Source organism: Eubalaena glacialis, chromosome 3 (genome assembly GCF_028564815.1).
Source record: "Eubalaena glacialis isolate mEubGla1 chromosome 3, mEubGla1.1.hap2.+ XY, whole genome shotgun sequence".
In the NCBI taxonomy this organism is placed as follows: domain Eukaryota; kingdom Metazoa; phylum Chordata; class Mammalia; order Artiodactyla; family Balaenidae; genus Eubalaena; species Eubalaena glacialis.
This window is the reverse complement of record NC_083718.1, coordinates 1943475-1963850: the sequence shown is the minus strand read 5'-3', so window position 1 is coordinate 1963850 and position 20376 is coordinate 1943475. Positions and strand designations below refer to the sequence as shown.

At 60.9% G+C, this 20376-nt stretch overlaps 1 protein-coding gene across 1 annotated transcript in view; it reads right to left on the bottom strand.

The window, feature by feature from the left end:
• CACNA1S (calcium voltage-gated channel subunit alpha1 S) overlaps positions 1-20376 on the bottom strand; it is a 64933-nt gene that overhangs the window by 1685 nt on the left and 42872 nt on the right. The window contains exons 23-40 of the mRNA XM_061185247.1: positions 19910-19962; positions 19543-19689; positions 18924-19125; positions 18267-18425; positions 16873-16983; positions 16149-16232; positions 9957-10013; positions 9040-9168; positions 8814-8879; positions 8041-8132; positions 7288-7447; positions 6169-6296; positions 5074-5170; positions 4656-4758; positions 3792-3893; positions 3412-3536; positions 1935-2063; positions 1001-1251 (exon numbers count right to left, since the gene is read on the bottom strand). Coding sequence (XP_061041230.1) covers positions 1001-1251; positions 1935-2063; positions 3412-3536; positions 3792-3893; positions 4656-4758; positions 5074-5170; positions 6169-6296; positions 7288-7447; positions 8041-8132; positions 8814-8879; positions 9040-9168; positions 9957-10013; positions 16149-16232; positions 16873-16983; positions 18267-18425; positions 18924-19125; positions 19543-19689; positions 19910-19962 — 2195 coding nt within the window. The remainder of the gene's footprint in view (positions 1-1000; positions 1252-1934; positions 2064-3411; positions 3537-3791; positions 3894-4655; positions 4759-5073; positions 5171-6168; positions 6297-7287; positions 7448-8040; positions 8133-8813; positions 8880-9039; positions 9169-9956; positions 10014-16148; positions 16233-16872; positions 16984-18266; positions 18426-18923; positions 19126-19542; positions 19690-19909; positions 19963-20376) is intronic.

Below are 20376 nucleotides of genomic sequence, written 5' to 3'. Positions count from 1 at the left end.
CACCCCTTTGCTCTCTGGCCCCTCCCACACCTGCCCAGCTCGGGCCTCACACCCCTGAGGACACTGCGTCTCAACCTCGGTTGCACGTGGATCACCCGGGAGCCCTCACATCTGGTCGCGGGGTGTCCCGCCCAGAGCCCACAGTTCTGGAAGCTTCCTCCATGTCCCTAAGCAGTTAGGTCCTGGACCCTCTGCCTGCTCAGGACCTACTCTTTGACGTCATTTGGTCATAGTCGGATCACATGGCACGTTCTCCCGACAAGACTGCGATCCTCTGGGGGCTGGGCCGGGTCTGCACGTCCACAGCACCCAGCACCGCGGTGACCCCACGTGCAGGCGCCCTCCAAGACTTGTGGGCTGAATTTGAGGGGTCTCAGGCCAGAAGGGGGTGCAGGCAGCCCCAGCCTGGGAAGTAGTGGTTCCCCTGGCCTCTGCCCTGTCCCGCCCATTCCTGAGGTGGGGGAACCCAGCCTCTCCGGGCCAAGGAGACCCCCAGTCCCCGGGCCCCCTGTCTAGAATAGAAGCTCTGCTTGGAGCCCAGCCCATAGGCCACGATGGCCGAGACCCTCTCTGCTCATCCTGCTGTTTTTCCTGACACTCATGTAATCACAGATTATATTCAGCCCTGGGTTGGCGACATGGGAACCACCTGGAACCCAAATCCAAGGGTTGAATCTTAATTCTTCAGGTTTCGTAGGATGCGCCCTCTCCTTCTAACCTAACGTGTGCCTTTCGGGGACCCGCCAAGACCATGGAAGAAAAGCACCTCTGGGCACTGACCGACACCGACCCGAGGCTGCCCCCTGCTGGCTACACACGTCTCTGCCGTCCAGGCCGGCCTCCTGCGCAGCAAGGCGTGGGCTGGACCCCAAAGGGCGCAAGGCAAGCAAAGCACACCCTCCACATTTCGGGGTGCCCCCAAAGGCCCGGAGCCCACTAACCACGTCTGCCCAGTCTCACCCCAGCCCCTACATGCCAGGCTGACGGTTGCCGCCACTACCTGGAAAATGCCGGGCTGTTGCCATGGTTGCTCTTGCCACCGGCAACGTTGGCGTTGGCATTGTTGGTGTTGGCACGAGCAAGAGGGTTGGCACTTGGATGTTGAGGGAAGTCCTCCAAGAAGACGGGCGACTCCAGCTCCTCCATCTCTATTTCAGTAAACTGGAGGGGTCTCTGGTTGGCCATGTGTGGAGGCAGGGAGCTGGTCCTTTCCAGGAAGTTGTCCACCTGGCCAAACAGGCCTCCGGTCCTCTGGGGGCGAGGAGGACAGGGGAGGGACTGAGAGCGGGGACCAGGGATGCATGTGCGGGGGCTGCCACCCTGGACGACAGACGGCGCTGGGAACAAGGCCAGAGGAGAACAGACCGGGCTGTGAGGCCGGAGAAGAGACCATCGCCCTCAGGGCGTTCTCAGTTTGATGGCGTAGACAGGACACCCCTAAGAACTGTACGGGGACCAGACACCGGGACGGGAAACGCAGGGAGTCGGGGAGCCCGGAACCAGGCAGTCTGGAGGACGGGCTCTAGTCCCAACTCCGAAAGTAACTTGCTGAGCGGTACTGGACACAGACGGTCTCTCTGGGCCACCATTTCCTCATGAATAACCCAGAAGGTTCAGCTGGGTGGTCGTGAGGGACCCTCCAGCTCTAGGAGGGAGGACAGTGAGATAGGAAGCAGCTGGGGCATCTGATAACGGGGGCTTCTGATGGATGGACGTTGCCTCAGGCTTGTGGGGAGGGGAGGCCGGGGAGGCTGGGCAGAGGAAGGTGGGAAGGATGTGACACCTCAAGTAGGTGGGTCATTGGTTCAGAGTCCTGGGAGGTGTGGGCGGCGGGTATCCTCAGCTCCCCCGTTCTGCGCGGCGGGGCTCCTGGCCTCCTTTCCGCTCCCTGGCCTGGAACGCGCACGCACTGGCGTGGCCAGGGCCTCACTCACCCGGAATATCCCTTCCTCCATCGCAGCCTCCACCATGGCTCTCTCCAGCTCCTCCTCGGCCGTCAGGTCTCCCGAGATGGTGCGGCGGATCTCAGGGGCTGCCTCTTCCTCAAGGGTCCGCAGTCCGGCCTGGGGACAGAGAGGGACTCAGTGACCCCTCCAGGCCAGGAGGGGAGGACGCACTGCTTCTCACGGCACTGCGTGAAATGGCTTCCCCCGTTTCTAATCCCGGCAACCAGGGCTTCCCTGAAGGCCCAGCTCCGCCCCACCCCCTCCTGCTCAGTCGATTCCCCTGGGCTCCTGCTCTGGCCGCGGGGATAGTCCAAACCCTGATGGCTCCCAAGGCATCTTCTCTAGGCCTCACAGGGGGTTTCATCCCCCGCCCAGGCCTCCAGGCTGGGAAATCCTCTCATCAGTACAGTCTTTTAGACAAATGATCTCTTCCGATTGCACGTGCCATTTATACCATTTTTTGAGCTGATCAAAGTTCGTATCAGCAGCAACGGGACAAAGCAAGACTGGTGTCACCTGATAGTTTGCAATGACAACAAAGCATCACTTCTGGGACATTCCTGTCCAAGATGCAAGCCCTCAATCTGTCACGAGGCAACACTGCACAAACCCAGACCGAGGGACGTGCTGGCTGGGAATCTTCAAAGTGTCAAGGTCATTTCAAGGAAAGACTGAGGAACTACAGACTAAACAGATATGACAACTAAATGCACTGTGTGATTCTGGGTCTGATCCTTTTGCCATAAAGGACATTATTGGGACCACTGGCGCAAGTTGCATGGGGCCTGAGGATTCCATGCGACTGATGCATCAGTTTCCTGATTTTGGTGGCTGCATCATGGTTATGTAGGAGGGTTATGGAGGAGAATGCCCTTGCTGGCGGGAAATACATACTCACCTGTTCTGGGTTGATGGGAATGACTCTCAAACGGTTCAGAAAGAAAATTTTTTTTGTATCATACATGCAACTTTTAAAATTGTGAGATTGTTTCAAAGTAAAAATTGAGATACATTTTTGAACACACAGCCCAAATACGTGAATATTTTTTGAATGTATCCTTTATGTGCGTTATAGTTAACATAAAAAATTGAAATTAAAAACAGGCAAGATAACCCAAAGTTCTATGTTTCTTTGCGTACCCAACGGGTCATTTCAAGCACCTCCCCTCCCCCGGGAAACCTGTCCTCTTTGGAGACCACTGGTCTCATCTAACCCAAATCTCTCCCTTGTGTTCAGGGGATAGGACCATGGTTTTGGGTCGTATCATCCAGGGCTGGAAGGGCTCCTGGTTCTTCCCTTGAGGTCGAAGCATCTTCCATCCAGAGCTGTCATCTCTCCCCCTACTCATCCTGGCTCCGTTCTGCCCTCTCTGCCTCCACCGCTGCCCCCAAGGACACAGAGAGGGAGCTGGAGTCTGGAGACCATCTCAGCAGTGGAGCTCCCTGGTGCTCGGGATGGGCTTACCTGGATCTGCACCGTGTCCTTCTTGGGTCGGTACCCATAATATTCCTCCTGGCGCCTCATGAACTTCCGGAAGTGCTCCTGGATGAGAAACGTGGCGTAGAACTTCCCCACCGTCACCTCGTCATCTGCAGGGGGGGCAACAGGGGCCAGTGGGCATCTGAGGCTGGGGTCAGCGTGCGGGCCAAACGTAGCCGGGTCCAGGTGCCCCTCGCACCCCCCTCCTCTGCTTGCCGATGTGACCCCGATGGCTGCCATGGGGTCCACCCAAGGCATTCACGGAGGGCCAGGCTGCTCTCAGACTCCCTTGGGGCTCCCTGGAAGCCACCTTTTCCCCTGTCCTCGGCCGCCTCTGGCCTCTGGTCTCCCAGAGCGGCACCCACCTCCTATGGGAGGGATGACCTGGTCCAGGAGCTTCATGCTGGTCCTCTTCCAGATTTTCTTGATGATGGCCCGCAGCTCCTCATTGGCCTGTTCGAAGTTGCCTGGGGGCAAGGGACAGGCCAAGCCAACCGCACTTGACAAAGCCACCTAGCACTCCCCGAACCTCTCACTCAGCAAACGTTGGCTGGGTTTTCCCTTGTGGCGGCTGCTTTGCGGGGAGGGCATCGCCGTTCCCCTGGGGCAGCCCGACCCTCGGGTCACATACGCACTCCCCGCAGGCCTCGGCTTCCAGCACCTGGGTGGCTGATCGGAGAGGCTGTCGCCTCCCATCCTCCCCTCCACCCGCCCAGCAGCCTTCCATCCCCCACACGCTGTGGTCTGTCCCGCCTCCTCCAGGCAGCCGTCCTGCTCCTCTGCTTCATGCCTGCGATGGTCCTGCTCACCTGGGCGGTAGCTCTGATGCCGCCGGGTCCCTGCGTGAGGGAGACCCCCATCTCCTCCCCCCTCCCATCCCGTCTGTCCTCCCGGCAGCAGGGCCTGCAGGTTCAGTGGGGCCCCGTGTGAACCCAGCAGCGGTCCAGCAGATCCCGGGGGGGTCCCACCGGGGTCCCACCCCCGTGCTCACCCCGCCACTCCCTGGCCCACCCGCATCAGACCCGGCTGTGTGGGAACAGAGCCTTGGTGACCTTTGCCCTGCAGAATTTTGGGGCTCCTGCTGTGCCCTGAGGGGCATGAGAACGTTGTGGCCATGGCCTGGGTCCTCCCTCTGCTTCTCCCCGTGACTCTTGATTCCGACCTTTAGCTCAGATTCTGGTAGAATCCGCTAGAAAACTCAGCCCCTGAGAGGAGGGGACTGCCCGCACCTTCCGTCTTGATCTTGAGCGCTGTGCGGACCAGGGCGAAGAGAGTGGCGTTGAAGGTGACCGTGCCGTCGCTGTTCAGGGGCATGTTCATGCCCACCAGCCGCTGTGCAGAGAGGGGGCTCACTGCCAGGCTGGGACCACTGAGCCGGGGGGTCATCCTCACCCAGTCTGGGGTCCGGCAGGGGAGGGGACCGGGCACTGGGGGGGATGAGCAGGATGCCCTCCGTGACGGAGTAGGGGATGAATTGGAGACACTGTTGAGAGTTTAGGTCCCAGGGACGTGGGGACCCAGGAGATGACTGCTCTAAAATGACTCACCCAGTCGGGCCCTCGCCAGTGTCCCTGCCCCAGGGCCCCTGTGCCTCTTCCGGGGGTGTGGGCCAGGTGGGGGGCACCCCTCGCTGGCAGCTCTGGTTACCTTACATGCTACCCGGTGTGGGCAGAACTTCCCAAAGCCCAGAGGGGGCTGGATCCTTCTCAGCAGGGTCACCACATCCAGGTGTTTGATTCTGCCCCTGCAAGAGGACACCAGACCTGTGTACCTGGCAGCCCCACCCAGACCTCCCTTCCTGCTCAGAGAATGGCCGAGGGCAGGGGAGTCAGGAGACAAGGGGACGCTTCCTGATTTCCAACCATGCTTAGGGAGTGGAAGCTGAGTGTCCATTTTAAAGAAGAAACGATGTTTGAATTCACTGTTGCCCACCAGCAGGAATGGGCTCTCTTTTTTGGGGGTGGTAAGAGGCCAGAATCCCCTCAGATATGGGATCTCTGGGCTGGAATCTGGACCTCAATTCTCCCATGGTGGAGCCTTCGCTGGGTTTTAGTCAAGCTGCCTAGGGGCTCTTGGGATGTATTAATAGAAGTAGAGGGTATGGATCAAGGGAGGTGGACGCTCACTTCCAGGGACAGGTAGGGAGCTGGAGACCGTGTCATAGGTTGGGAGATTAAGTGAGATGATGCATGTCATGGTTGGCACAGCACCTGACACCTGGGAAACAGTCATCAAATGTGAGCTTATTACCTTCTTAGAAAGAAGGTAAGGCAGCTGTGCTTCCCAGCGTTAAAGTGCACCCGAATGCCCCGAGGGCCAGGTTAATGGCAATGCAGATTCTGATTCCGTCATTCTGGGGTGAGGCCGGGGAGGTGGGGGGGGGGGCTCTGCATCTTTATAGAGCTCAGCTTCTTGGTCAGTGGACCACACTCTGAGTAGCCGGGGCCTAAACTGCCTGGGGAGGTAGTGAGTTCTCTGCTCCTAGAAGCATCCAAGCGAAGCTGGATGACCATCTCCCAGTAAAGGCAAGGGGGCTTCTTCCCTGGGAGGCTGTAGGATCCCTCCCAACCCTGAGGAACCCCGAGTCTCTGATCCGGGCCCTCGGATAATAAAGGGAGGGGCAGCCCTCTCCTTCTCGTTAGACTGGAGAGGGACTCGCTGTCGGACTCCAGGACGGGGTCTAGACCAGAGGAGTGGGTGGTTGAGGGAGGGCCCAGCACAGAGCCTGCAGGCGGGACTCACTTAGCCTCTGGGTCATACTCTGCCCAGATGGCCTTGAACTCGTCCAGGTGATGAGGGCCCAGGATGGACCAGTCCCGTGTGAGGTAGTCAAAGTTGTCCATGATGACAGCCACAAAGAGGTTGATGATCTGCAGGAGGAGAACCGTGGGCTCCGTGCTCGGAAAGGCAGGTGGCACGGGGGCAGGGGGCGGGGGGAATGGGGGTGTCCACGGGGCCTGGGGTCGGTAGCTTCTCCCTGCCTGGGCCCTGCCTCCGAGCCCTTCTGGCGACTACATCCCGCACACGAGCAGCCTGTGTCACTCTGCTCCGGCCCACGCGGTGTCCTCTGCGGGGGCTCCTGGAGCTCATCCTAAAAATCCCAACCTCAGCCTCTCATCTGCCCCCCAGAGGGACGCTGGTCTCCCCCCGCCAACACCGCCCCTGTGCTGCTCTTGCCTGTTCTGTATTGTTGGGTGTCCCTTTGAAATGCAAGGTGGCACTCAGTGAGCGCCTTCAGGGCTAGGGCTGTGTCCTGTTCACCTTTCTGTCCCCTGCACTGAGCCCAGGGAACGTTAAACGCTCAAGCAAGCGTCTTAGTGAACATAGGAAAGGAAAAGAGCGCAGAGCGAGGGCCTGGGGCTGGGGGGCTCTGTGTCTCCCACGAGTGCAGACAGCAGCCCTGGAGCCTCAAAGCCACCTGTGCTCTGTTTCCGAGCCCACTGCCACCTCCTTTGGGACCTTGTTTCCGGAGTCTCAGCCTCCTCACTGGGGGGCAACCGCCTCTTCCAAGGAAGAGAGAGGGGCGAACGGCTTTACTGGAATTTACTGGCTTTACTGGAATAGACTTTACTCTGTTTTAGGGTAGAACCTCACTAAATTCTTTTGATTACTAATCGCTAACAACAGCAGCAAAAAAGGGCCAAGCTTTTAGCAACTCCTCTGGAGCATGCAAAGGCACTCAGAACACGAAGCCACACCCAGGATGTCCAAAACAGGGACACCCTAGCCAGAGTCCCATCTCCTGGGTCCCTGAGCTAGGTCCCTGGAGAGACAGAGGCGACGGGAGGCGGTGGGGGGGGGGGCGTCACCCTGCCTCAGCGCATCTCCCCGCAGCCCGGCCGCCCCACCCTCGGGCCTCACCAGGAAGGCACAGAGCATGTAGAAACTGATGAAGTAGTAGTAGGCGAAGTCGGTGCCACAGGTGCGCTCCTCCCCCGGGGCGTAGTCCGACTCGGGGTCGCACAGCTGGCCGTAGCTGCAGGCCAGCAGGATCTCCTGCCACGCCTCACCCGTGGCACACCTGGAAGGCAGGGCGCCGTGGGCCTCTCACTCGGGGCAGCGGCGGAGAGCAGGGCGTCGGGGGAGCAGGCCGGGCGCCCCTCAGGACCCCGGGTTCAAGTGCCGCCCATTGTGAGCCAGGCCCCACTGCCCCCCTGTGCTGCATGCGTTCCCCCCCAACTCTACCCCTCGTGGGGCGCCATAGGCAGGAACTGAACAAAGAAAGGGGGCTTCTTGGACAGAGGGGCAAAATCAGTCCAGGACTCAAGTCACCCCTGTGGCAGCAAGAGAGCAAGAGAGCTGACCCGGGGTCGGCGAGGCCTCACCCTCCCTCCAAGGGACATTCGAGCTCCGCCTCCCACCTCAGTGCAATGAGGGTGGGGGGATCTGCAGGACCCCACTCAGGACCGGCTGCCTCTTTTTTGAGCTCCAGGGCACAGTAAAGACGAGGGTCACTCGCGCAAAAACGATTTAAAAAGTGGCTCTGGCTGTACGGGGGTGAGCTTCCGAAAAGGACAGCAGAGCCTTGGCGCTTCGGCGCGCAGGGCCCACACACATGAAGCCAGCCTGCCCCCGCGGACCAGAGGAGGGGTGGGGACAGCAGGGGCCTCTTGCCTGAAGAGCAGCAGCACGGCCTGGGGGAAGGTCTGGAAGTTGTTGTTCCGGTTGATCTGGGTCCCGTCCACCAGGGCAATCTTCCCGAGCATCTGCAGATGAGGAAGCACGGGAGGGTGGCACCCGCATAGGTCTCCCCCAGCCCATCTCTGACTGCCCCCTACTTCCTCCAAATCCCCTCCACTTCAGGCCCCGTCAGACATGAAGCCAGACGAACTGGGCTGCAGTTAGCCCTTGAGCATCGCAGGGGTATAACTTTACAGTCAGCCCTTGGGCCCTCCGTATCCGGGGTTCCGCATCCACGGATTCAAACAACCGCAAATCGTGTGGTACCGTAGTACGCGTTTACCAAAAAAATCGCGTATACGTGGACACGTGCAGTTGAAACCTGTGTTGTTCAAGGGTCACCTGTATTATCAAGGTTGGGTGATGTTCTTCCCCTCAAGCCAAAGAAATCTGTGAGGGTGGGGGGTGGGCCAGTTTTCCTAACCAAAAGCTAGTCAGGGGCTCAATGTAGGGAGCGCCCTGCTGAGACCACCTGAACCTCTGATGGGGCCTTGGAGAGCAATCTGGCCCTTGTCCGTCTGCCCACAAAGCCTCCCCGCCTCCACGCCCCGCGCTGCTTCTGCCTGACTAACGCTGCGCCGTCTGGGGACCACCTCCTTCTCTGGTCCTGCAGCTGAGCCCAGGGCTGCCAGGAGGCAGGGCGGGGGAAGGGTCCAGCCTGCACGCACGCCGGCCCGGCCTCCGGAGGCTCTCCTCCCGCCCCTCACCTGCATGCCGATGACGGCGTAGATAAAGAAGAGCATGACGATGAGCAGAGCCACGTAGGGCAGGGCCTGTGGGCGACGACGGAGGCTCAGCGCGCAGGGCTCCGCCGCCTGCCCCGCAGCCCTGCCCTCCCTTCGTTCACGTTCACCGGGGCCCCGCGGCCTGGGCGGCACGGACGTCCCCGCGGCCCCTGCAGAGCAAACCCCGTGGGGGGGCGGGGCCGCACACCTGGAAGGACTTGATGAAGGTCCAGAGCAGCGTGCGCACGCCCTCCGCGCGGCTCAGCAGCTTGATCAGCCTCATGACGCGGAACAGGCGGAAGAACGCGCTGGAGATGCGGGCGCTCTCGTCGGGGTCCTGCGGGGCGCAGCCCCAGGATCAGTCTGGGGCGGGGGCAGGGGGTGAGGGCAGGCAGGCGGGGCGGGGCGGAGTGTGCGGTACGAGTCGTGCTGGGGGGACTCCCAGCCCGCCCCGCGGCCCCTGCTGAGCACTCGTGCTGGCCCTCCGGGGGCTCAGGGCCCCGGGCCTGCTCCGCCCGTGGTGACGCGGGCTGGGCGCCAAGCAGTGCGCTGAGCGGACAGCGATTCTGCCCCCGGGGGAGGGGGGAGGCGGCGGCCAGGCCCCGAGCTGCCACTCAGCCGAGGACCCTGGCAGCTCGCCCGCCCCTCCCCTAGTGTCCACCCAGTGCCAAGTCTCCCAGAAGCTCAGCTGCTCTGCGGCCATCAATTCAGTGGCCACACCCTGCCCCGCACAGGGCTGTCCCAAGCCGGGAGGCCTCTGCCCACGTGCCAGCCTTAGACACTGGATGACTCCGGCCGGGGAGAGCCCCCTGCCCGGCGTCCCGTGTCCCCACAGGCTTGGTGCTGGTGACCTGTCACTAAGGTTCTGTGTCATCCAGTTCTCTCTGGATGTTCCCATCAGCACAGAGGCCTTGTTTCCCAGGGCTCTGAGAAAGCCACTGCATCCATGCACATTCTAGTAGCACAGAGCTCCCACCCGTCCCCACCCGGACCTTCTGGGGCCTGCTTGGGGCAAGGGGCCCTGAGTGCGTCTGCCCCATGCAGCCCAGCGGCCAGGCCCGAGCATGCACGCTGCAGGGCAGAGCTGGCGGGCGAGCCCTGCAGGCTCATGCAGCCTGGAATTACAACGTTCCCGCAGCTGCCACCCAGGCAATACAGTCCCCCGCTGGAGGCCAGGAAAGTCTGTGGAGAGAGAGAGGAGGGGGTGGGGGGAGGAGAGAGAGGAGGGACACGGTGGGAGGGAGGTGAAGAGAGGCGTCAGAGAGGACAGACCACATAAGAGTTAAAGAGAGAACAAGGCAGAGAGGCGGGGGGTGAGAGACCCCTAGTGGCTGCCGGTCAGGGTCGGGCGGGTGGGTGTTGAGGACGAAGCTGTGGGGACAGTGAGGCCACAGGCTGGGGGCAAGGGAGCAAGGAGAGGAGGGAAGACCGAAGACGGGCAGGTCCCTTCTCGCCTCCAAGATGCAACCTGTGTGTCTGGGGTCTGTGATGCTGGGGCCGTATGGGGGGCGGCACGCGGGAAAGTACCTGCTCATGGTCACAAGGGGAGTCACACCCCTGTCTCCTGAGTCCAGGGGTGCTGGCCAGCTCCCTTGTGCTGCTGAGGCCCTCACCGGGGTCCCATCCTCTGTGGCAAAGGCCCTCTGGGGGAGTCTGAGACCCCCCAGCAGATGCATCTCTGCCCACACCCCCCCAGCCCCCCGCCTGGGAGCAGAACCTAGGCTTCCATCTCAGGGCCAGGGTCTTAAAGGGTGGGCACGGGGTGTGGGGAGCAGCCTTTATTCCTGTTTACTCTGAGCTCCTCCCTTGGGCCACATTTCAGGAGAAGCCCTGTTTCTGGAGTCCTGGGATGGGGAATCATTGCTTTATCTCCTAATTACTTGTGGGGGGACTGGTTCCCAGTATGCTATTTCCCCACCAAGCAGCATTCTCCAGGGCAGCTTTCACCTGGAACACTGGTTCTCAGCCCAGGCTGGGCATCAGAATGCTGGGTCCCCACCCCGGCCGATTGAGTCAGCTCCTGGGGCCTGGGCCTGGCTTCCGGGTGTAAATGCACCCCAAGTGATTTCACATGCAGCCAGGGGTGACAAGCCACGTTCCAGACCTGCGCGGCCAACATGGTACCACCAGCCACACGTGGCTCTTTGGGTTACAGTGAAAATTACATAGACTTAGAAATTCATCTCCTCAGTTGCACTGGCCACGTTTCAAGTGACCAGTAGACACGTGCGGCTCGTGGCTACTGCACTGGACAGAGCAGAGCCAGGACTGCGGAGAGCGCTGACGGATGGTGCCGCCCCGGTCTGCTCCCCGGTTTACACGACAGGAATATAAATCAGTACTTCAATTCAAAGTCTTAACGTGACTTCAAGCAAACAGTCCTGGTTAGGGGCATCTGCTGTCCCTAAAAACCAAAAGGTGACCAACGACGCCCTCGGCCCTCCTGCACCAAAGAAACTGCTCTGATTTACCCCAGACTCCCCGGCACAGACCTCAAGACTCCAAGAAGTAATTTGTAATTTGAGCTGAGACTGCGCTGGTGAGAAGTGCTGCTCTCAGACCCTGGGGCCTTTGGGGGACTATTTCCCAGCAGGTGCCCTAGTTTGCCCAGAACGCAGCCTGCCCCCCTCGGCCCCGCCCCCGCCGGACCTGCTTGGATACAGGATGCTCTTCCCCACGCCCCTCCTCCCAGCTGCCCTTGGCAGGCACTCGGGGTGGGGGAGGGGAATGCCTTGTGACTTCAACCTCTGGCTCCGGGATCTGCCCCTCCCTGTCCCATGCTCCCCTCCTTCACCCGGCAGCCACCTCAGCTTCAGATCCTCAGCGAGGCCACCCTGGAGGGCTCCACCTCTGGGATCCTGACCTCTGGCAGAACCCCCCGCCCACGCCCTGCTGGTTTTCATCCCACCCCCTGGCCTCATCCCCTCAGTCTCTCCTGGGCCAGCTCCTGGGCTCACATACTGGCTACTTCTACTGAGACCCAACGAGCCGGCCCTCAAGACCACTACGATCCTGGTATCTGACCCCTTGTTCCAGGCCTCAGGGCTGCCAAGCATGACTCCAGGGAGCAACTGGGCAGTCGCCACCACCCCCGTCCCCCCGCCCAGACTCAGACCCCTGCCTCCTGGCCGTGTGGCAGCCCCATCAGCTTCCTGCGGTGGGTTCATGACAGCAGCTGTCCCTCAGAGGCAAGTCACACTGTCACACCCACCGCCCTCCCTCCCCGAGGACTCTGCCTGCTCCTCAGATGCCCTCGCGGCACCCAGCATGGACGCCGCCTGCCCTCCTCCCCCACACCCTGCCCCCTTTCACACTTTGCATTTCTCACGGCTTCTGTCTTACACTCATCTTTTCCCAGGGCTCTGAATCGCATCCTTGTCTACCTCCTGTGAGACCCTAACAGTTTCCTCAGCGGTCTCTTCCCTCCTCCATGCTGGCTCCACCCACAGCCTCCGTTTCCTCAAAATGAATGGGAGAAAATATTTGCAAACGAAGCAACTGACAAAGGATTAATCTCCAAAATATACAGGCAGCTCATGCAGCTCAATATCAAAAAAACAAACAACCCAATCTAAAAATGGGCAGAAGATCTAAATAGATATTTCTCCAAAGAAGATATACAGATGGCCAACAAACACATGAAAGGATGCTCTACATCACTAATCATTAGAGAAATGCAAATCAAAACTACAATGAGGGGGCTTCCCTGGTAGCACAATGGTTAAGAATCCGCCTGCCAATGCAAGGGGCACGGGTTCGAGCCCTGGCCCGGGAAGATCCCACATGCCGCGGAGCAACTAAGCCTGTGCGCCACAACTACTGAGCCTGCGCTCTAGAGCCCATGAGCCACAACTACTGAGCCCACGTGCCACAACTACTGAAGCCTGCGCGCCTAGAGCCCGTGCTCTGCAACAAGAGAAGCCACGACAATGAGAAGCCCACGCACCGCAACGAAGAGTAGTCCCTGCTCACTGCAACTAGAGAAAGCCCGCGCGCAGCAACGAAGACCCAACACAGCCAAAAATTAAAAAAAAACAAAAAACAAAAAACAAAAAACCTACAATGAGGTATCACCTGACACCGGTCACAATGGCCATCATCAAAAAATCTACAAACAGTCAATGCTGGAGAGGGTGTGGAGAAAAGGGAACCCTTTTGCACTGTTGGTGGGAATGTAAATTGATACAGCCGCTATGGAGAACAGTATGGAGGTTCCTTAAAAAACTAAAAATAGAACTACCATTCGACCCAGCAATCCCACTACTGGGCATATACTCTGAGAAAAACATAATTCAAAAAGAGTCATGTACCACAATGTTCATTGCAGCTCTATTTACAGTAGCCAGGACATGGAAGCAATGTAAGTGTCCATCGAGAGATGAATGGATAAAGAAGATGCGGCACATATATACAATGGAATATTACTCAGCCATAAAAAGGAACGAAATTGAGTTATTTGTAGTGAGGTGGATGGACCTAGAGTCTGTCATACGGAGTGAAGTAAGTCAGAAAGAGAAAAACAAATACCGTATGCTAACACATATATACGGAATCTTAAAAAAAAAAAAAAAAAGGTTCTGAGGAACCTAGGGGCAGGACAGGAATAAAGACGCAGATGTAGAGAATGGACTTGAGGACACAGGGAGGGGGAAGGGTAAGCTGGGACGAAGGGAGAGAGTGGCATGGACATATATACACTACCAAATGTAAAATAGATAGCTAGTGGGAAGCAGCCGCATAGCACAGGGAGATCAGCTTGGTGCTTTGTGACCACCTAGAGGGGTGGGATAGGGAGGGTGGGAGGGAGACGCAAGAGGGAGGAGATATGGGGATATATGTTTACGTATAGCTGATTTACTTTGTTATAAAGCAGAAACTAACACACCATTGTAAAGCAATTATACTCCAATAAAGATGTTAAAAAAGAAAAAAAATGAAGGGGGTCTGCTGCCCTCTAGTAACCGTCTCCCCGCAGACTCCGGTGAAGCTGTTTCCTGAACCGGCCGCCTTGATTTCCTGGCCCTGCAGCCCCTGCTCCATCCTTGTAACTGGCTCCAGTCCCCCAGTCTGCTGTCTGTCACCCCGCAGCTCACGGATGGCTCTCTGGTCCCAAGCCCCGTGGCCTTGCCAGCTGGAAGGCTGCGGAACCTCAACCCCCCAGGCTTCGGCCACCCCCTCCCTTCCTTGATGGGGCGGCTGCCACATTCTGGAGTCAGTGACCCTCGGTTCCTGGCCTGCGTTTCCAATGACGCGCCGCTCGTCTGCACGCGCACACCAGCACCCAACCCCCAGCACCAGAGCAGAATCGTGGAGGTGGCCCCTCACCCTTCTTCTCCTTGAGATACTGAGTCTCCTCGATGCCTTCCTTCCCGGGGCCCTGGGCGGCACTCAACTCGTCCCGCTGCACCTCCCAGAGCCGTGAGCTCTCCTGCTCATCCTCACGTCCACCCCGACTCTCACGGAACCCCTCCTGCTCCGGGGATGAACTGCCGTTCCCAGAGCCAGCCCTCCCCGGGACACAGGGTCTCCTGCCCTCTCACCCAAGGGCTTAGCTCCTGCAGTCGCCCCTGTACTGCCTGATTCTCCCATGAGCCCAGGATGTGCTCTAATTTCTCCCATTTTCAAGAAAACTCTCCTAGGCTCCACGCTCTCCTCCACCTTCTAAGCCATTTCTCTTTGTAGCAAAAAGAGAGAACTGTCCAGGCTCACAGCCTGCCCTGCCTCTCCTCAGCCCACTCCAGCCAGGCGTTCTTTCCCGAGAGTCCCATGAGACTGTCGGGCCAGGCTCCCGGGCGGGACAACACCGGGCGCGGCCTCTGGACCTTCGCTCTCTAAATACCCTCTTCTCTCCGTGGCTGGCCTCACCCCCTCCCACGACTCTAAATGCCAGTTCTTCCAGTAGTCTCCGATTTAGATCTCCAGCCTGACCAGCCTCTGCGCGCCAGGCTCGTAAATCCAAGCCTGCTGCACTGTCTCCATCCGGATGCCCTGCGAGCGTCCTGAGTTGTCACGCCCCAAGCGGGACTCTTGGTTTCCGCCCCACACCTGCTCCTCTGGGAGTTGGCACATCACAGTAAATGGAAGCTCAGTTTCTTGGGCAAAATCCTTGTGGTCACCGTTGATTAGTTTTCCTCTCACCCTGAATCAAGTTCGTCAGCAAATACTATCGGCTCAGTGCTCCAAGCAGATCCAGTTGCTGGCTACTTCTCCCCTCCTGACCGCCCCCCGGGTGGCCCTTAGTGTCCCCTACAGCTTGCTTTCAGCACAGCAGCCCAAGGGATCCTCTGAGAACTGAGGTCAGACCGGGTGTAAACGCCTCTGGGGCTCTCATCTCCCCCCAGAACAGAGCCCAGGATCAGAAGCGTGGCTCTGCAGGGCCCACGTGATCCGGCCCCCCGCCCTCTCTCTGAGCTCACCTCGCCGCTCACTCCTCACCCCAGCCACCAGGCCTCCCGCTGGTCCTCAGAGGCGCCCACATGCTCCTAGCTCCCTACCCAGGCCTGCGCACTCCCCACCTCACCCCCCCCACCCCCCGCGCGGCCCACCCTGTGCTCCATGCAGGGCTGTGCTCGGTACCACCTGCCATCACCTCCCGTTCCCTTCACTCGAAGGCTCCACCTGCTTGATTTTTCTTCATCACACGCGCTGGCCACACCGGCCATGCGACAGATTCAATTTCACTGTCCGTTAGCTCCCCCCGCCCCCCCCCGCTCCCCCCCCCCCCGTGCTCTTGTTCCTTGCTGTACCTCTAGCCTGTGGGAGGCGCTCAGTATTTGAGGAGTAGATGAAGGACCGCCTCCCAAACTGTGCCCCCTGCTCATAGTTGCTCTCACCTCCTGCCCTTCGCCTCCAGGGTAACGTTTTAGAAGTGTAGCTTTCATCCTTCCACGGCCCTGTTCAGAGACCTCCAGCGGCACCCACACTGCCGGCTACACAAGGTCTGCACGCTCGTGTGCTTCTACTAACCGACCTCTCCGCGCGCCCCAAACCTGTTTATTCGTCTCCCTCCTGCGCCCTTCTGGCAGCAGCCCTGCCTGTGCTGCTTACTCCCACCTGCCTTTCCTTCAGGAACCCCTTCAGATGGCGCCACCTCCATGAAGCCTTCCCTGACCACGCCACCCAGGGACGACCTCTCCCTTCCACCGTGGCGCTTGCCGTGGGCCGCCTGGCACACTCATTGTGCCTGGAATCTGAGGTGTCTGTCTGCTCTACAGGATTTGTAACCCGGGGTGACGGGCTGCACACGCAGCGGGTACCCCGCAAGGGTCTGTGGCCTCAACCCCACCCCAGCAATGGCTGTGCCCGCCCGGTACTCACGTCAATCTCACTGAGGATGACGTCGATGATGCTGCCGATGACAATCAGGAAGTCAAACACATTCCAGGGGTCCCCAAAATAGCCCTGAGGGGAGGGGCCCCGGGGTGAGCTGTGGAGGGTGGGGCTGGGGTCCCTAAAATAGCCCTGGGGGAGGGGCCCGGGGGTGAGCTGTGGAGGGGAGGGGCTCAGAGGCCAGCAGAGTGCAGTGGTCCCTGTCCAGGGTATGCAGAACTGCAGGGCCAGGCAGGGCTGGGCCAAGATGCCACTTCCCACGGGTGTTCCAGGGCCCCACCCACTCCCGCTCCCCTCCCTCCAGAGCATAAAGTGGCCCAAGGGGAGGGCAGTGTGCCTGGGAACTCAGGACTTGGGGTCCTGGTCCGCACGGGGAAGTCCTTCATCCCCCGCTTGAGGCCCAGTCCAGTCTGGGCCTCGCAGGCAGACCTGACACGGGGGCCGGGGGTGGGGAGTGGACGTGGAACCCAGGACACAGCAGGATGCTCCCTGGCCCGGGGGCTGCTCTTCAGAGGCTTAAGGGAAAGGGGGCCACAAGACAGGCTCAAAGAAGGGGCGGGGGAGGGGCGGCCACATCTAGTCCTGCCGGCCAGTAGCGGCCTGCCTGCCCCGGGCTGAGCAGGGCGGGAGCAGAAGTGCCGGAGGGAGGGCGTCCTGCAGGACGAGGCTGTGAGGGCTCCACGGGAAGGCCTCATCCTGCCGCAGGACTCACCCTGGCCTTGAACGCCATGAGCTTGAGGACCATCTCCAGCGTGAAGATGGTGGTGAAGGCCACGTTGACGACGTCTGAGATGTGGTTCATCTCCTCTGACTGGCTGTAGTGCTGTGGAGGCCCAGGGCGGGGCTGGGGGCCGGCTCTGCCCCTTGCGGAGACACCCCCAGAGCCCTGCTTTCTTCTTCGGGGCCCCTGCCCACCTTCCTTTAACCTCAGAAAACTAGAGCCCGCTCTGGCAATGTGCAGAATCCTACCAGGCCTACGGCCGCGCCCTCTCCCCTCGAAGGACCGCGAGGGGAGGAGGAGGGGCCGACCCTGGTCTTGTGAGCAGGGTTGTCCACACACGTCTGCTCCTGGAGGCCAGGAGGGGGGCCCCCCAGCAGGGCTCTGTGAGCGTCTCCCCAAGCCGTTTGGGTACAGGACCAGGAGGGGAGACGCCTGGTTCTAGGTGGGACCGCCACCACCTGCAGGTGGCACCTGAGATCACCAGGCTCCCGTGCCTGCAAGCTACCCCGGGACACCAAGGCAGCCCCAAGCAGCGCCCTCGGCCGCCTCGAGCCTCCCCTGTGACCCTCCTGAAATCGATGTCCTTGTAACATTTCCCAGGAATCTCTCACCCTTTTTAAAATAAAGTTGACGCGACCCCACTTCCTCCACAAAACCTTCCCAGGTAGTAGAAGGATCTGGCGTCTCCCCTGCCCCACCCCGTCTTGGCAGGGCTGCCTGATCCTGCTGCCCAGCTCAGGCCGCACGTGAGCCATGGCTCGTGAGCCCCTGTCCGCTCTGGGCCCACTGGCTCTGTGACTCCCTTCCCAGACCCTCCCCACCGGCAACGCGTGGTCGTGTCGTTGCCAGTGGCTGGGGCTCTGGGGCCAGGGAGCCTCGCTGTGTGATCCCATTTATGTGGGGCGTTAGGGATCAGCTGCTTGATTAAGGCTTGATAACGCCGCTGCTGATTATGACTTGTCTGTAAAGTGTGCTCGTCTCCTCAGAGACACCTGTTCCCTGAATATTACATCCCCTTTTCTTGGGACTGGAGCTGACATTGCAGCCATCTCCAGCATCCAGATGTGCAACAGCAGGAGAACAGAGAAGGTGCTTCGTGCTTCCCACACAGCCCCATCCTCCTGCGCAGCCGTCTCCTGGTTCCAGAGCAGCCACAGCCGTGTGTGCGCTTGAATTGCGGCCCTAATGAACCGCTGAGTGCCTGGCACCCGGGCCTGCGTCCAGTTCACTTCCCTGCCCCACGTGGCACCTCAGCACAGTGCCTGGCACAGAGCAGGTGCCAGGAAGAGTCTACTGGGGGCAGTCAGCCTGGAGCCCCGCTCCCCCTGCCCTGCCCCGGCCCGGTGGGCGCTGGTCTCGGGGGGCCTGGTCCCAGGGGGCCTTACCTGCATGCCCAGGCAGATGGTGTTGAGCATGATGAGGGCGAACATTAGGTACTCGAAGTAGGAAGAGGTGACGATGTACCACACCTGGTACTGGTACGGGTTTTTGGGGATGTAGCACCTCAGGGGGCGGGCCTTCAGGGCGTACTGCACGCACTGGCGCTGAGACAGGACACGATGGGCAGGTCAGTACTCAGGGCCGCCCCCCTGAGGGGGCGTCCACGCCCACAGGCTGGAGGGGCCCTGCATTCAGCAGGCCAAGGGCAGCTGTGGCCAAGGGCCTCTGCTGGGCTGTTGAGGGGAAGAGTTCCACTGGGCCGGGGTTCCCCTGGAACCATCACAGCCCATTTCTAGCACGGCTCTCACCCAGCCCAGGGGCTCTGGGCATCACGACGGGTCCACCGGAGACCCCACCCGACCACCGTGCGCTGCTTCAGGTGGGAGATGGGTCGGAGGTGGGTCTGGGATCAGCCCCTGCCCATGGGCCCCTTTCCCCGGCCTGAGCCCCGGCCCGGTGGGCGGGGGGCCCGGTGCGTGGGGGGCCCGGAGCGCGGGGGGCCCGGTGCACGGGGCGCCCGGTGCGCGGGGGGCCCGGTGGGCGGGGGGCCCGGTGCGCGGGGGGCCCGGTGGGCGGGGGGCCCGGAGCGGGGGGCCCAGCACCTGATTCTTGTCCAGCTCGCAGTTCTTGTACTCGGTCTCCCCCTGCTCCTGGAAGGTGACGATGACGAAGCCCACGAAGATGTTCATCATGAAGAAGGCAATGAGGATGATGTAGATGATGAAGAAGATGGCCATCTCCACGCGGTTGTTGTACACGGGGCCCTTGTCCTCCTCGTGAGAGTCAATGGCCCTGTACAGCAGCCTGGGGTGGGCAGAGGACAGAGGTGTGCCGGGCGGGGCGGTGAGGCAGAGCCAGGCCGGGAAGGGCGGGCTTGGTCCTACCGGCCGTGGGGAGCCAGGGGGGCCTCTGGACAGTCACGCGAGGGGGGAGATGGTAGGGCCCCGCCCAGAAAGGCTGAGCAGGTGGAAGAGGCCTGCCTTCCATCCTCCACGGGATGCCCTGGCTCCCCGCAATCACTCGGGCAGAGAGGCCCACACTGTGCCACCCCTGGTCGGGCTGTCTCTGGAGTGAGCGGTCAGCACCCCAGTCCCGTGCACACACCGCGGGAGCCAGGGTGGCTGCTGAGCCCCCGCGGCACCCGGCTTGCTGCAGGAGCGCGGGTGGCTCCCAGGCCCTCCCCGGCCTCTGGCCGCGTCGCTGGGCCCCGCCCTCACTCACTCAGGCCACCCCTCGAAGGTGGACACCGTGAAGAGTGACATCATGGCCGAGAGCACGTTGTCGAAGTGGAAGTTGCTGTGTGTCCACTGGCGGGGACGCAGCTCCATCTGCGTGGGGTCCCCGTCCTTGTACACGTAGTAGTAGCCCCTGAGGCGGGGAGGCGCAGTCGCAGTCACTGCACTGTGCTCGCGGGTCCCCCTCCACGTCCTCTGGGCCCCGGGCGGTGAGTGTGGGGGAGGAGGGCAGGTCTGGACCGGGGACCCCTCCCGAGGTCACTCGAGGAAGGGGCTTCTGTGAGCCTGAGGGTCTCAGCTTCCCAGTCCCCCACGCGGAAGGGCCACCCTGCCCCCCCCGCCCCCCCGCACACCTGCACTCCTCCTCTGTCATCTTGGACAAGTCATTGCAGCTGAAGAACTTCCCCTGCATCCAGGAGGGAGGGAGGGAGACAGGTTGTCATGGAGACAGGATGGAAAGATGGGGTGGAAGGGAGGAGGGAAGGCAGGGCCTGAGGGCAGCCTAACCGTGGGGGCAGGGCCCCAGGATAGTCTCCATCAGGTCACTGCTCCCTCAGCCACCCGTGGGCTCCCCGCCAGGCAGACAGCTGTGAGGCTGGGAGCCAGCCCCTCAGACGATGAGCTTTGCTGAGTGCCCCAGGCTGGGCCTGAAGAAGGGAGGTATGGAGCCAGCTTGGCCTCTGCTTCCCGCTCAGGAGCCCCTGCCCCTGCCCGCACTGCTAGGGCTCCCCATCATGGAGCAAGAAGAGGGGCTGCCCCACCTCCCCACCTTCCTTCTCAGGCCCTGGGGCGGTGCAGGGATGGAGCCCAGCTGGGCCCG